This window comes from Seriola lalandi, unplaced genomic scaffold (assembly GCF_002814215.2).
Source record: "Seriola lalandi dorsalis isolate HSWRI2012SDOR001 ecotype SW California unplaced genomic scaffold, Sedor1 jcf7180002054926, whole genome shotgun sequence".
NCBI lineage: Eukaryota > Metazoa > Chordata > Actinopteri > Carangiformes > Carangidae > Seriola > Seriola lalandi.
The window spans coordinates 441,117-454,561 of record NW_019525478.1 but is presented as its reverse complement, the minus strand read 5'-3'; the positions used below and the strand labels follow the sequence as shown (position 1 = coordinate 454,561).

General features: G+C 39.9%; 2 protein-coding genes and 1 non-coding gene across 3 annotated transcripts; all 3 read left to right on the top strand.

Annotated features, from left to right (window-relative positions):
* Nucleotides 1-851: 851 nt before the first annotated feature.
* kri1 (KRI1 homolog) lies at nucleotides 852-7,633 on the top strand. Its single transcript, XM_023431693.2, has 18 exons — nucleotides 852-1,047; nucleotides 1,208-1,284; nucleotides 1,374-1,479; nucleotides 1,570-1,669; nucleotides 2,211-2,265; nucleotides 2,360-2,409; nucleotides 2,486-2,588; nucleotides 2,685-2,762; nucleotides 2,845-2,954; nucleotides 3,046-3,274; nucleotides 3,395-3,565; nucleotides 4,503-4,578; nucleotides 4,840-4,955; nucleotides 5,052-5,214; nucleotides 5,315-5,445; nucleotides 6,408-6,472; nucleotides 6,563-6,658; nucleotides 6,743-7,633. The coding sequence occupies exons 1-18, from the start codon at nucleotides 963-965 to the stop codon at nucleotides 7,245-7,247; spliced, it is 2,316 nt and encodes a 771-aa protein (XP_023287461.1). The 5' UTR covers nucleotides 852-962; the 3' UTR covers nucleotides 7,248-7,633.
* Nucleotides 6,184-6,281, top strand: LOC111673826 (Z30 small nucleolar RNA). Its single transcript, XR_002762128.1, has one exon. It is a non-coding gene; the product is annotated as a Z30 small nucleolar RNA (small nucleolar RNA).
* A 591-nt stretch (nucleotides 7,634-8,224) lies between the features above and the next one.
* spc24 (SPC24 component of NDC80 kinetochore complex) lies at nucleotides 8,225-10,917 on the top strand. Its single transcript, XM_023431601.2, has 6 exons — nucleotides 8,225-8,299; nucleotides 9,104-9,286; nucleotides 9,575-9,719; nucleotides 9,808-9,912; nucleotides 10,536-10,612; nucleotides 10,707-10,917. The coding sequence occupies exons 2-6, from the start codon at nucleotides 9,121-9,123 to the stop codon at nucleotides 10,811-10,813; spliced, it is 600 nt and encodes a 199-aa protein (XP_023287369.1). The 5' UTR covers nucleotides 8,225-8,299; nucleotides 9,104-9,120; the 3' UTR covers nucleotides 10,814-10,917.
* Nucleotides 10,918-13,445: the final 2,528 nt, after the last annotated feature.

Below are 13,445 nucleotides of genomic sequence, written 5' to 3'. Positions count from 1 at the left end.
TATGCAGACCATCTGGATCTGACTTTATCTATATGTGGTAGCTTTCATTTCCAAAGATATTCTCTCTGAGGGAGTCTTTATTCTTCAGGCGGCTTGGATTGTGAGCTGATATTATGTTTATTCTGAAAATTCTCAGATTATAATTTATCCTGAAGCATGTTGGCTGCTAACATTACTCGGTTGACTTTATCAAAATATCCAGTTTCTGGGTATTTGTAATGTTTGGAGTTTCAAAGTTTAATAGCTAATTATCTTAATTCTAATTAAAACTTAGTTACATTATTCATAAAATTGTTTTATTTTTATTTTATTTTAACAAAACTAAGTGTACCATGCCAGGTACAAAACAAGTAGCCTACACAATATAAGATACAGACATACAGGAGTGCTGATAACATGTTCAACCATAAGTATTTATAGAATAAAAACATGACAATAAATAAAATAATTAAATGGTGATAAATATACATATAAAATAAACTCAAAAGTAATTATATGAATGAATAAAAAATGATAAGAAAAGACATAAAAGGAAGGCAAATTCAATTAGAAAGATTTCCTTATTCAGTGTTTCTGAGAGCGAAAAATAAATACAGTAAATAAATAAAATTAAATGAAATAAAATAAAAAATCAGAAGTGAGTTCCACACAATTATAAAAGGAGGAAAAAGAAAAAGAAAAATGTAGTGAAAGTGTGAAAATAATCTTGTTTTTCCCATTGAATAAAAAATAACAACATATTCTAGAAATGTGTTGATGTCTGTCAAAGTTAAAAAATAAGATGTAAAACTGTCGTTATGGCGCCCCCTGCAGGACACCGTGTGTAACCCCTGACCTGTGCACCGGAAATCACGTGGTTCAGCTTCTCACATGCGTGTGTAGCAGCTGGGATGATTTCTCTTCTCTAGTGTGTAGTTTTTAATTTTTCGCATAAAGATTTATCCTTCCGTTAAAAAACAAACATGTCGGGTAAATCGGAATTAAAAATCAACTCCCAGTTCGCGCAGAAATATGAGAAATACCGACAGAGAGAAGAGTTACAGAGACGTAAGTGTGTCGCTGCTAGCTAACGATCATGCTAACAAGCCAACGTGGGAAGTGTAGCTAGCTGAAAGTTGTTTTTTCCGGCGCTGTGTTGTTTGTAAATCTGATTTTTGTTTTGTCCTGTGTTGTTGTTGTTGTTGTTGTTGTTGTTGTTGTGGTGCAGTGAAGGACCGATACGGAGACCGAGATGACGACAGTGACTCTGAGACGTCCGAGTCCAGCTCTGATGACAGTGAAGTGGTTAGCATCGCTGCTTCTTCTCCTTTCCACCTTCTGTCATTAGATAACAGTGTCTCACTGAGGTTGACCGACTTTTATTTCCCCTGCAGGAGATCGACCCTGAAGTTGAGAGGGATTTTTACAGAACATTGTCACTGCTGAAGAAGAAAGACCCGAAGATCTATCAGCAAGATGCCAAGTTCTACTCAGAAGGTGGTAAGTACAATAATTGGTGTTGCTTTCACAGTCTGTGGGACATCTCATGTTTTCTTCGGTAAACAAACGATCTAAATCTCTTGCTTTCAGGTGCATCCAGCAGTGATGAGAAGCCTTCGACCTCTAAGAAAGCAGTGAAGCCCATGTATCTCAAGGACTATGAACGTAAAGTCATATTGGAAAGAGAGGGGTGAGTCAGCTCCATCATTTACATTCATCAGTTTTTGCACCACAATCAGTCTTCTTTTCCAAGTCAACTCAAATCAGGAAGTCAGTCCTCACTGGCCTCGATTTGTCAAAGTAACAAATGTTGGATCCTGTCGTCAGGACTGAGGAGTTAAAGAAAAGAAATCTCTCTGATCGTCCTTGTTTAAAGATGCCAGGAGAAAAATAAAATATATTGTTTGTATATGCAACGTGTACATATGTGCATAGTGTGACTGACTTGGACACCCTCACAAAGTGGCAAAATTATAGACAATTTAAAACAATGTGATCGGAGGGTGCTGACTCGGGACATGTCAGTCAAAATGTCTATTATTCAAAATGATATATGCATTTATTCTGTAAGCCATGTGAGAAGCAGCGTTTTGCTAATTGCTCATAGGTTGGCGTCATTATGAAATAATCTACATTGACAGCCACTTTTTATTATTTGCAAAAACAATTTTGTGACTTTCACGTTTCACATTTTACTTGAAACTAACTGAAAATCTTATTTTAATTTTCAGTAAATATGAAGATGATGACGACAGCGATGATGAGGAGGCCGCTAAGAGAAGAGAGGTAGACAAAGTTATATAAACCTTCTCAGGAGTTTGGAGATCCTCAGATCTGATGTCAGGTGATTTAACAATTGTCGTTGTTTTCCTTTTTAAAGAGAGCGGCCTCTCCGAGCTACGTTCAAGAGCAGAAGGAGCTGAAAGAAAGGTAAGGCCCAAACCATCTGAAGGTGTGCAGCAGTATCACTCGCAGACTATTTACGGAAACCGAAACCTCTTGTCAGCTTCCGCAAGTTCATCCAGGACAGCGGTGATGAGGATGAAGGCGATGAGGAGGGCGGAGAATCCCAGCTGCTGACCCGGAGGATCAAAACTCAGGAGGAGAAGGTCAGAAGCCAGAACCTGGCAGCTGCTCGTCCTCTGGAAATAGATTCACACAAAAGAATTACACATCAGGATGAACTGGTCTGTGTCTGTTTGTAGGATAAAGAGGAGGCAGACTATGTGGAGTGGCTGAAAGGTCAGGCCGAGCTCGAGGGTCCGGAGGAGGTGAAGGACATGGTGAGTGTGTGTAATTAGACAGAGGAGGGTGGAAGAAATCAGGCGGGGAGGTTTATTTTAACACTGGTTTGTGTCGAGACAGAAATACCTGAGGGACTACTGGAACGACCCAGAGCTGGATGCGAAGGAGTGTTTCCTCAGAGATTATGTCCTCAACAAGGGCTACCTAGATGACGACGACGGCGATGAACGGTACGTCGACGCCTGTCTGGATGTCAGGTTTGCTCACCTGGGCTGTGAAATGAAGCTGCACGTGTACAATTAATTCTCCTGACGCATTCAGGATCCCAACCTACGACGAGGTCATCCAGGACGACCTGGAGGATTCTGAGGAGGAAGGGGAGACGTTCTTGGAGAAGCAGGAGGACTTTGAGAGAAGCTACAACTTCCGCTTCGAAGAGCCCGACGCTCAGCAGATCAAGACCTACCCGCGAAACATCGCCACCTCAGTGCGCTCCAAAGACGACCGCAGGAAACGCAAAAGGGAGGAAGTGAAAGAAAGGAAGGAAAAGGTATCACATTTAAAAAAAAAAAAAAACATTTATCTTATATATAACTCTCTGTCTCTTTAGCAGTAAATCACAATGTTTAGCTATTAGCTAATATAAATCTCTGCCCCACAACTATTTCAGGAAAAAGAGCAGAAGCAGGAGCAGCTGAAGCAGCTGAAGAACTTGAAGCGAAGCGAGATCATGGAGAAGCTGAAGAAGCTTCAGGAGCTGACGGGCAACGAGCAGCTCGCCTTCAGTCAGGTGGACCTGGACGGAGACTTTGATCCGCAACAGCACGACCAGCTCATGCAGGTGCGTCCTGGATGCTGCCGGAGTTTAAGCTAATGTTAGCAGCTCTGTCCTGCTCCAGCGCTCACAGCAAACACAGCCATTGTTAACCACCTCAGACAGCTTTAATGCCACCAAATAGATCTATGAGCCCTCATCCTAAAAGCCCTTTTCTATTAATATTAATGAAAACATATAGTTTGAAGAAAATGAGCTAATTACCAATTGACAAACTGCTTTTGTCTGAAATGAAAAACTGTTGATGTGCTCTGTGAGAACGCGGCTTAGCGGGATGTTAGGATTCCTCAAATAACATCTGTACAGATGTTAAGCCCTGACAGTCTAAACACCTGACAGACCGTTAATGAAAACTATTCCCTTGTTTTTCCTGTTTTCCTCATTTGATTAATGATTTAGTTAAACCATAAACAGTGTGCCTGATGTTAACAAAAGGCCTCTGTAGTAATTCAGTAGGTCACATGATTAAAAACATAGAACATAATTAACTGACTGGACAGATTGGTCTGAGTCATTAAATCTTGGGTCCAACAGGATCCAACAGCTGGAAAGTGTCTCAGCTTGAATGAGCCAGATGTGAGGACGAGCTGCTTCCCCAGCTCACACAGGTGTGTGGTGTTTGGCTAATTAGACTCCTCAGGAAAGTGTGTGTGCTCATATTGTCTGAGAGCTCTGAGAGCACAGTTGCTTCTGGCGGTTTGTTTTTCACCAGGACGCTGTGACTGAGCACAACTTCCTGCTGTGACGACGCCGCCCCCTCCAGCTCACACAGGTGTATGGTGTTTGGCTAATTAGACTTATTTAGCGTGCAGCTGCTTCCTGATTGAGAGGTCCAGTGTTCAAATTGGACTCCAGCCAATGTGCATGTTCAGCAAGAGGCTGCACGCTCGGTTTGTCCCTCGTTGAAGCACATTGAAAGTGACGATCTTCGTTCTGTTTGCAGAAATTCTTTGGAGATGAATATTATGGAGATGAAGAAGAAGAAAAGCCTCAGTTTGATGATGATGGTGAACTCGAGGGTAAGCCTGAGACATTCATTATTCACATGCAGTGATTCCATCACCTTGAACCTGTTACTTGCTGTAATTAATGACTGAATTAGCGAAGCAGTGATATCAGGACAGGGTTAAGTAGAGACAATAGATACCTGTTTAGCAACAAGAACAGTCTGTTGCTAAGTACACATTTCATTATTAGTAGTAGCTTGGAAATCTGTATAGAAAATGTAGTTAACTGAACTGTCTGAAGATTCGAGCCACAGCTTCTTGTGTGTGACACAGAGCACTGGAACTGGGACACATGGACTGGCGAGGGCGCCGATGGTGAAGAGGAAGGAGAGTACGACGGAGAAGAACGTGGCGTGTCTGGGCCGCACTGCGACGACGAAAACTTCATTGTGAGTTAAACTCATTTGATCCTCCCTTCAGCTGGTCACCGGTACTGTGCCGAGGTCGGCCTGACACCTTGTTTTTCTTTGTTCCTGTTGAAACAGATGGATGCAGACTATGACCCCAACCAGCAGAACGCGTCCAAGAAGAAGAAGAAAAAGGAGAGGAAGAAGATGAAGAAAGAGGATATACCACAAATGGGCAAAAAGAGGAAGAAGTCTTACTTTGCTGAGGCCATCACCAAAAACAAGCCTGTGTTTGATCCTCGTAAGTGTCAGTAAACCTGCCGCTGAGCAGCAGCTGCTCTGGGTCTCCTGACGGTGATGTGTTGTAGTTGTTCTCTGGCTGAAGGCTGCTTGTGTTTCAGAGGAGAAGAGCTTCGAGCAGTACTTGGATGAGTACTACAAGCTGGACTATGAGGACATAATCGACGACCTCCCGTGCAGGTTTCGCTACAGGCAGGTCCTGCCCAACGACTTTGGCCTGACCACTGATGAGGTGAGAACTGACTGTTCACAAAGCCCATCGCACCTTTTCAATGTCGCTACGACTGTCAGGCTTTCCATTCTCACACTGTACATGTGATTTACATGTGGCAGATTTACTGCTTGAAATTTTTAGTAGTTTTTGAGCCAATTGATATTTGGACAGAAATGGACAAAAGCTGCTTATTTCTAACCAGATAATGTTTATTTTGTTGCTGTTGAAATAACAACTGCAGATTTTAATCAGCTATTGCTAGATAGCTAAGTCAGCTAATGTTGTCCTCATTAGTGGGTTGAAAACACCCCTAACCTATACTCAGCACTAGCTAACTAAGCTAATATTAGCTTAGTTCTTTTGTGATTTGGTTTCAATATTAGTGTTTAGCTGTTTAGCTAATACTTGATTGTATTTTTTTTTTTTTTTTCCCCAAATCTAGTGAAGATTTAGGCAGAGATGCTAACGTTAGCCTAAAGTTTGGTTCCACACAGCAGGAAAATTCTTGTACAGGGCTGTTTTTATATAATGTGTAACCTCACAGAATGAAACGACTTTGCTTCTGTATTTTTGCTTTGGGGCAGTGCAGAGAAATAAACCACTTTATCTCCTACAGCCTCGCCACATGAGCATGTATAGAAATAGAAAGTCATTGGATGGGAGAGGGGTTTTGTGAACAGTCGTAATGCGGTGCAAACTGAATAGATATATTGGAAGATGATATAATGTAGGCTGACTGGCTGTTGGTTAATAATGCTGCAGTGATGAGCCTGAGGTGACTGATCTGGTATTGCTTCCCTCTGGGGAAAGCTCTGACCAGGGAATGATCTCAACTTAATCTTCTCTCTGAGCAGACCACACAGTGATCAGATGAAGCAGCAGCAGATTTTGTCTCTAAAATTTACCTGATGCAAAAAATAAATGACCAAATGCATAATTAATTGATTTGAACTAATGACCGACTTTGGTTCTCTCCTCAGGTCTTACATGCCAACGACAAGGAGCTGAACCGGTGGTGCTCTCTGAAGAAGACCTGCATGTTCAGGTACTGGGGCTGTCCTTTAAGTGTTACACCTGTTCTCCTTGTCTCAGGTCATTTACCACACTCATCTCTTTTTTTCTTTCTTTCTCTCAGGTCTGAAAAGGAAGAGATGAGCGATTTGAAAAACTATAAAATCAAGGCCCAGAATGAGAAAAAGAAGAAAGAAATCCTGGGCTCTGTATATTCTGAGTGAGTACAACACACCAATTGATTGGACCCTGATGGATAAATCCACCTTTACTGTAACAATAATTAATTCGCTTTAATCCACAGGGAAGATAAAGAGTCGGCAGAGGCTAAAACCAAAGTGGGGAAGAAGAGGAGAGATCATATGAAGAACGCTGAGCAGCAAGACGGAGAAGCAGGGGACGGAGACGGTGCCGCCATCGTGGACTCTACGGACGAGACACTTGCCCAAGCTCTTAGAGAGGCAGGGGACAACGTGGAGGAAGAGGAGGAGGAGGAGGTCCTGATACCCAAGAAAAAGAAGATGAAACAGGAAGAGGAGCCTCAGATTAGTTCTGGCAACGAAGCAGCAGATAAAGCTGTCGAGGTGAAAAACAGGACTGAGAGGCCAAAATGGTCCAAGAAGAAGCACAAGCCTTCAGGTGGACGCCTCATGTCGGGAGGCTTCGGGGTGAAGATAGGCGGCCGGGAGTTCAGTAGACAGAGACTGAAGGCCTACGGTCTGAACCCCAAGAGACTGTACTTCAGACAGATCGGCAGACAGAGACGAAAAGCACAGGAGAAGAAGGAGAAGCAGAAAAACAAGGAGTGATGAATGGCTTCCTCTGAGCCACCATCTTAGTAAAATCCAATGACTCTGATCATCCAAGAATTAAAGACGATATAAGGAACAGGTTCACTATTCGGGTGTTTTTTATGATCTCACACTGACCTTTTTTTAGATTTTGACAATTAGTGAATTTACCTGTAACATTTATAATTGAATATACAATAACTTCTCACCAAAAGACAAGTAGTAATGGGGCCAGTAGAGGTTGGGACCTATTTTCTCTTGATATGATCTTATTGTGTGAACTTAGATTTCACAACTATAATAAACGTGCAGTTAAACTTTGATCTCTGTGCATTTTTAGACTTTTTTAATGTTTATTGGAGATGTAAAAAGATGCTTAATTCTTAAAAGTACTTTGTCTTTAATCACTGTCTGACCTACGTCGTCCTTTCATCATGTTTTAACCGTTGATGAACTGTTGGTGCATATTTGAACCAGGTGGATGAAAGTGGTGAAAGTACATGCTTATAATGTGTGGACTAGATAGCAGTTATATACTAACATCTCTGATTCTTGAACTTTTATCTGTAAGAAAAAAAATACATTAATATGGATGACTACACACAACAAATTCAAAAAGGAATGGCATTACCAGTGCAATAACTGTACGCAGGATTAAATATCAGCATAAGATTATCTTGGTGCAGTAAAGATTTTATTTTATTTTAATTTTTTATATAATATATATACACAGTATAGGGATGTACTTTTAGTCTTTATTTGTAGAGCACTTTTCTAAACCTGTTACAAAGTGCTTTACACAAGACAAAATAAAACATCCATGTCATTAAAACAAGCAATCAGAAATATAATTAAAGTGTCTTAGTGCAAACAGACCAACGGCAGCTGCTTGAACCCCGGTAATTGCCGCTATCGGCTGTATTTATTATGGTATTTATGTGTCAGCTCCCTCCTGTGCAGTAGGTGGCGCTATGCCACCAAACACTGGAGGAAGTCCGCCATTGACCAAAGAAGAAGAAAATAAACGGCGCGCTCGGCGTCTGAATTTGAATCACGGAAGGACTCGTTCGGTATGTTTTTTCTTTGCTTGAATTTTTATCAATTATTTGCTTATATCACCTGTAAATGTTGTTCTTACAGATTAGACATGGAGTCGATAATGTTATTGTAACTTGTAACGTGCAGCAGTGTCATTTTTTTTTATCGTACTTTAGCTAATAACGTAGCTAACGTTTACACTGCACGTAGTTAACGTTGTAAACAAAACACAGCGAGGTTTTAATGAATGTTAAATAAAGTGTTAGCTCTCTGTTTCTTTGACCGTCCAGCTAAAAATTTAACGAGACTGTCCGTGTTGGAAAGTATTACACCGTTACTGGAGTAAGTTAGCTTTACTCAACTTCAGATATGAGCTAACAGTGGTGAAAGAAGCATTTAGATCTTTTTCTTTAAAAAACCACAATATAAAAATACTCTATCACAGGTCAAAGTCCTGCATTCAACATCTTATATAATTATGTAAAAGTACAAAAGTATTAGCACCAAAATATATCTAAAGCACCAAAATAAAAAGCAGTCATTATGCAGAATGGCCCATTTTAAGATAAAGTATATTATAGACATGTATAAATATGCTTGAACACTGCTGTACTGGGGTGAAATACCTTGTTATGGAGTATTTGTACACTGTTTGGTACTGCCACTTCTCTTGCAGTAACTTATCTGAATTTTTTTCCACCACTGAGCAGTAAGACGTAGATGTTTGGTTGTTTATTGTTGCTTATAATGTGAAGCTTAATAAGCCTAATGAGGTCTCACTCATTGCCGCTTGCAGGGATAACATGTGATATTTTCAGTGTAATCTTTTCTTTTAGCTGCCAGTGACACCACAATGGCTCAAGGTCATAAATTTCAAGACTTGGAGGAGACAGGGGAGGCGTTGGTGGCCCTCATCAACAGCAGCCAAATGGAGAAACTGAGACGAATGAAAGATGAACATCGGGTCCTTTTTGACCAGCACATAGAAACAAAAAGGATTTTGACACAGATTTTAAGAGGCAAGTTTTCAGACATTTAATGATTTCTTGTTCCTTTTTTTTTTTTTAGCTGTTATTGTTCTCCATCACTATGTTTTCCTGTATTTATGTTGAACAGTTTGTCTCATCTACAGTACACACACAGTTGTGAGTCAGGTCTGTATAATGTCTAGTTGAAAGTTACAAGGATTAGCTTGTTTACATTTAACGAACATCTACTGCACTTTCCAACTCAGTGTTTCATACCTGGGTCCAGTCCCTCTGATCTTCATCTCCACATTTCTCTCTGTCACTGTCCTTCACCCACAGAAGAGGCTCAGATTGAGGAGAGTGTGGGCCAGAGGCTGCTGAACATGGAGGAGGAGAAGAAGCAAAGGGAGAGGGAGCTGAAGAGTCTGGAGGAGCAGCTGAGGCAGTGCATAGCCAAGAGCCAGATCACTGACTCAGAATTACAGTATCCTTTTTATTTGTTTGTGTGATTTATGAATCCCCTTCCTGCTGCATTCCCTCTTTTCTTTGTTAGCATACTTAACCTCCTCCAGTTTCCTGAAGGGAGAGTTGGAAAGTCTGAGAAACACTGAACACGAGCTGGAGACTCTTCAGAGCGAGGTGGATGAAGACACCACAGAGGTCATCCCTTCAGCAGTGTGAGTGTCGGATATTCAGAAATGTATTGTAAAGGTTCAGTTTGAAGACGTGTTGATCCCACTTGAGCATATAATACGGAGTCTTATTTTCACCTTCTTTATGTAACGACGGATAGAAAATTTGACTAGTGTCTTGAACAGCCCCTTTTTCATTAGTTCAGGGATCTCCACATTTCTCTTCTATTTCCACAGATCTGTGTTAATGCAGAAGATCTGGAAAAGTCACAAACATAAAACAAATTAAATACAGTGAATGAGGTGTTCTGTATTTGATAATGCGACAAAAATTTGACAATTTAAGCTTTTTAAATGTGAGGACTCGTGTCTTTATCATTTTGTAGGCTGAATATCTTTGTGTTTTTGACTGTTGGTCAGAACAGACGGGACATTTGTATACTTCACCTTCGGCTCTGGCAAACCCACATTGAGCATTTCTCACATGACATTTTATAGACAAATACCCCACTCTGTTCGTTTACAGACAGAAGTTGACTCCGGAAATAAGAAGGAAGAGAAACAGTAAACACTATTCAGCTCTGGAAAAAAAAAAATCCAGATGTTTATTTTGCTGCTGCTTTCAGGTTCCAGCAGTTGAGATTTATTTTTCACCCTTCTCTCTACAGGTACGTGGCTCAGGTGTACTACATAATAACCAAGATCAAGTGGGAATATGATACACCACCCAACATCTTAAAAGGAGGTAAAGCTTTGCTTTTTGTAATTATTAGTATCTTGTGTCCGTGTCCGCTGGTGCGGCTTCACATTGTCGCTTCGCTTGTTTTCTCTTCCTGCAGTGCACTACGGCGCAGACCTGGCAACTCCCATCAACATCGACACCTCTATGAGATCTCGGAGTGACGTGAGCGACCAGCTGTGGGGTTTTGTCAACACTGATTGGTAGATGAAGAACAGTGGTGTTGTCAGAACTTATGTGTACATTATGTATTTGTTTGTATGTTTTATATAACATTTAAATCATTTAACGATTAAACGTCTCGGACCAGTGGCGTAGTACTTATTCTCCAATGTATTTCAGCATCATGCATTCATCAGAGCAGGTGTAGTGTCAGCAGGTCGGCCACTAGGTGCCACTGCAGAGCTGTTTAGTAAAAGCCCACATGGTTTCTTTAGAGCAACAAACTGAGATGAGACAGTGCAGAGAAACAGACTTTAATGGAGTTTATTCAGCAGTTTTTGACTCAGTTCCATATTTGTGTCTCTTGATGACAAGACAGCTGTCTCCATGACGACTCAACATGCTCCGTTCGCTGAGGAAGCCAGTGCGGTTCTGCTGTTGAAAGCTTTAGAAATGGGTTGTAGGTGGATTAGTCAAACTGTTCTTAAGGCCGGTGGTTCCCAACTTTTTTATCTGATGTACCGTCACAGCTCTATCATGAGATAGTGCCCCTCCATCTCGTTAATGGATTATAAACTGGGTGATTAATTATATAAATATGAATATCTTTACTGTATTTTTTGATCCGTGTTGAGGTTATTTTGCCTTTTGTAGTCATACTATTAGAGGCAGAACTGAACTGTTTCAACTGTTTATTCATTCATTTAGCCAACTATTTCAGCTATTTTTATTTTATTTATATTAGGGGATAAATAAAAGTATCTATCTGTTTATCCATTCCTTTTTAAAATTTAGAAGTGGTTGGGTTTTTTGTCATACTTTTTTCCAACCATTTCAAGTGTTTATTACTTTCTAAATAATGCTAAATATGTCAGCAGGTTTATTTTTAGTGAATTTAATCCTTATTTGAACAATCCCAGTCGTATTTTTAACTTTCTGATTCATCATTTGTTCATTACTTTTAGAGAACCGCTCGGCTCAGATTGATGGGCAGCATACTGGTTATTGTAATCTCAATTCAAATCATATACATTTTTGACCCTGTTTATTTTTTGACCCTAACATTAATATACGGAGATGTATTTTTTTAATCAAATTGCAATTGCTGTTTTAGTTGAGTTTAGTCACATTGATAGAAAAGATTGAGGATGGTTAACACTAAACAAGTTTTTATTGATTGGCATAATCGTCTGTTACTGATGTGTTTAGAAATCATCTTGCACCACTGCTGTGTAGCTGTACCATGTGAAACATTACATTAGGTCAAATTCAGACATGGTGTTGATGAATGAGCAAAAAAAAAATTAAAAATGACATAGTGATGCATCTGCAACGAGGAAAGATGCTGAAGTATAATTGTATATCCAGGCGACATTCATAGTGCCCACGCTTTTTGTTTCTGCATTAACAGGAATATCTGTTGAATTGTTATTCGCGCGTACTTCACTGCCTTAATGAGAACTGAAACGTTCTCCTTCTCTGAAAAGGAGCCGTGGCTGAGTACGACTGCAGTGCAGTGGGTGGTGGGCAGGATGACGAACGGTGCCGAGGAGGCTCACACTGTCATATACCAGAACCACGCAGCCATATGTGGTTTCCTTACGATAAACAAACTGAAGGTGACAGCTTTGTTTCTGCATCTTCATCTGTTCCTCTGCACATTAAATATTAAGTGGTTTCACAGGTGGTTTTCTATGGAGGTGGGGGTTTGTTAGTTAAGATCGAGCTCCTATCTGTTTGTATCGCTCCTGTTACTGCGTTGGCAACTGAGGTTTCAGTTTGGACTGTTCAATATTATTACTCGACATTTATTTGAGCGTTACTTCGCTGCCGCTTGGATTTTACTCGCACTTGATCTCCAATAGGACACGATTTACTGCAGGGCCATTGGACCACATTTGATTTGCATTTGTTTCTATTTTCTGATTATATATTTATTTACATAGATGTTCATTTTTTAACATGTAACAACAACAACAGAAAAAGATTAACAAGTTAATATCAGTTTGGAATAAAATTCATTCTGTTTTTGTCTCAATATGTGAAAAATATGTGACAAATGTTCAAAGAGTTAATATAGTTTTTAATATAATTTCTATTATTTAGATTTTTTTCCTGCAGGTTCTCATTTTGTGCTTTGTGATGTCATGTTTATGTGTTTATTCAGATTTATTTGGGTAGAGAGAAACGAGCCGGATCAGTGAGCAATGTGAAACTTTCAGGCATTAACCATTGAAAACATCTGAGAAGGAAAACTGCACCAGGTGACTAAAGAATATACAAACCTCTATGTAAACATCATTCACACGTTTATTTCAGTGCACATATAAAACTTACATCATAACTTAAATGAGGTTTTTACAATACAAAAAACGCAGCTCAGACACGGCTATAGATATTTACAAAGTATAATAAAAACAATCAGTAAATATATTTTTTTTCTCTTTACATTATTGTACAATATTACAATTAGGAAAGTGTCCATGTTAATGTCACTATTACCACAATGAACCTCCCCATTACTTTGAAGCCCACAAACTGGTTCTGTCTCTTTCACGAGAAAGTAGATTAACATCATTGATAAGATGATGAAGTTTTTCCCAAGAAGAAGACTCTTTTTTTTTTTTTTTTGCCCACAAGGTCGGTTCCAACATAAAACTGTAATATTCTAGTTTGT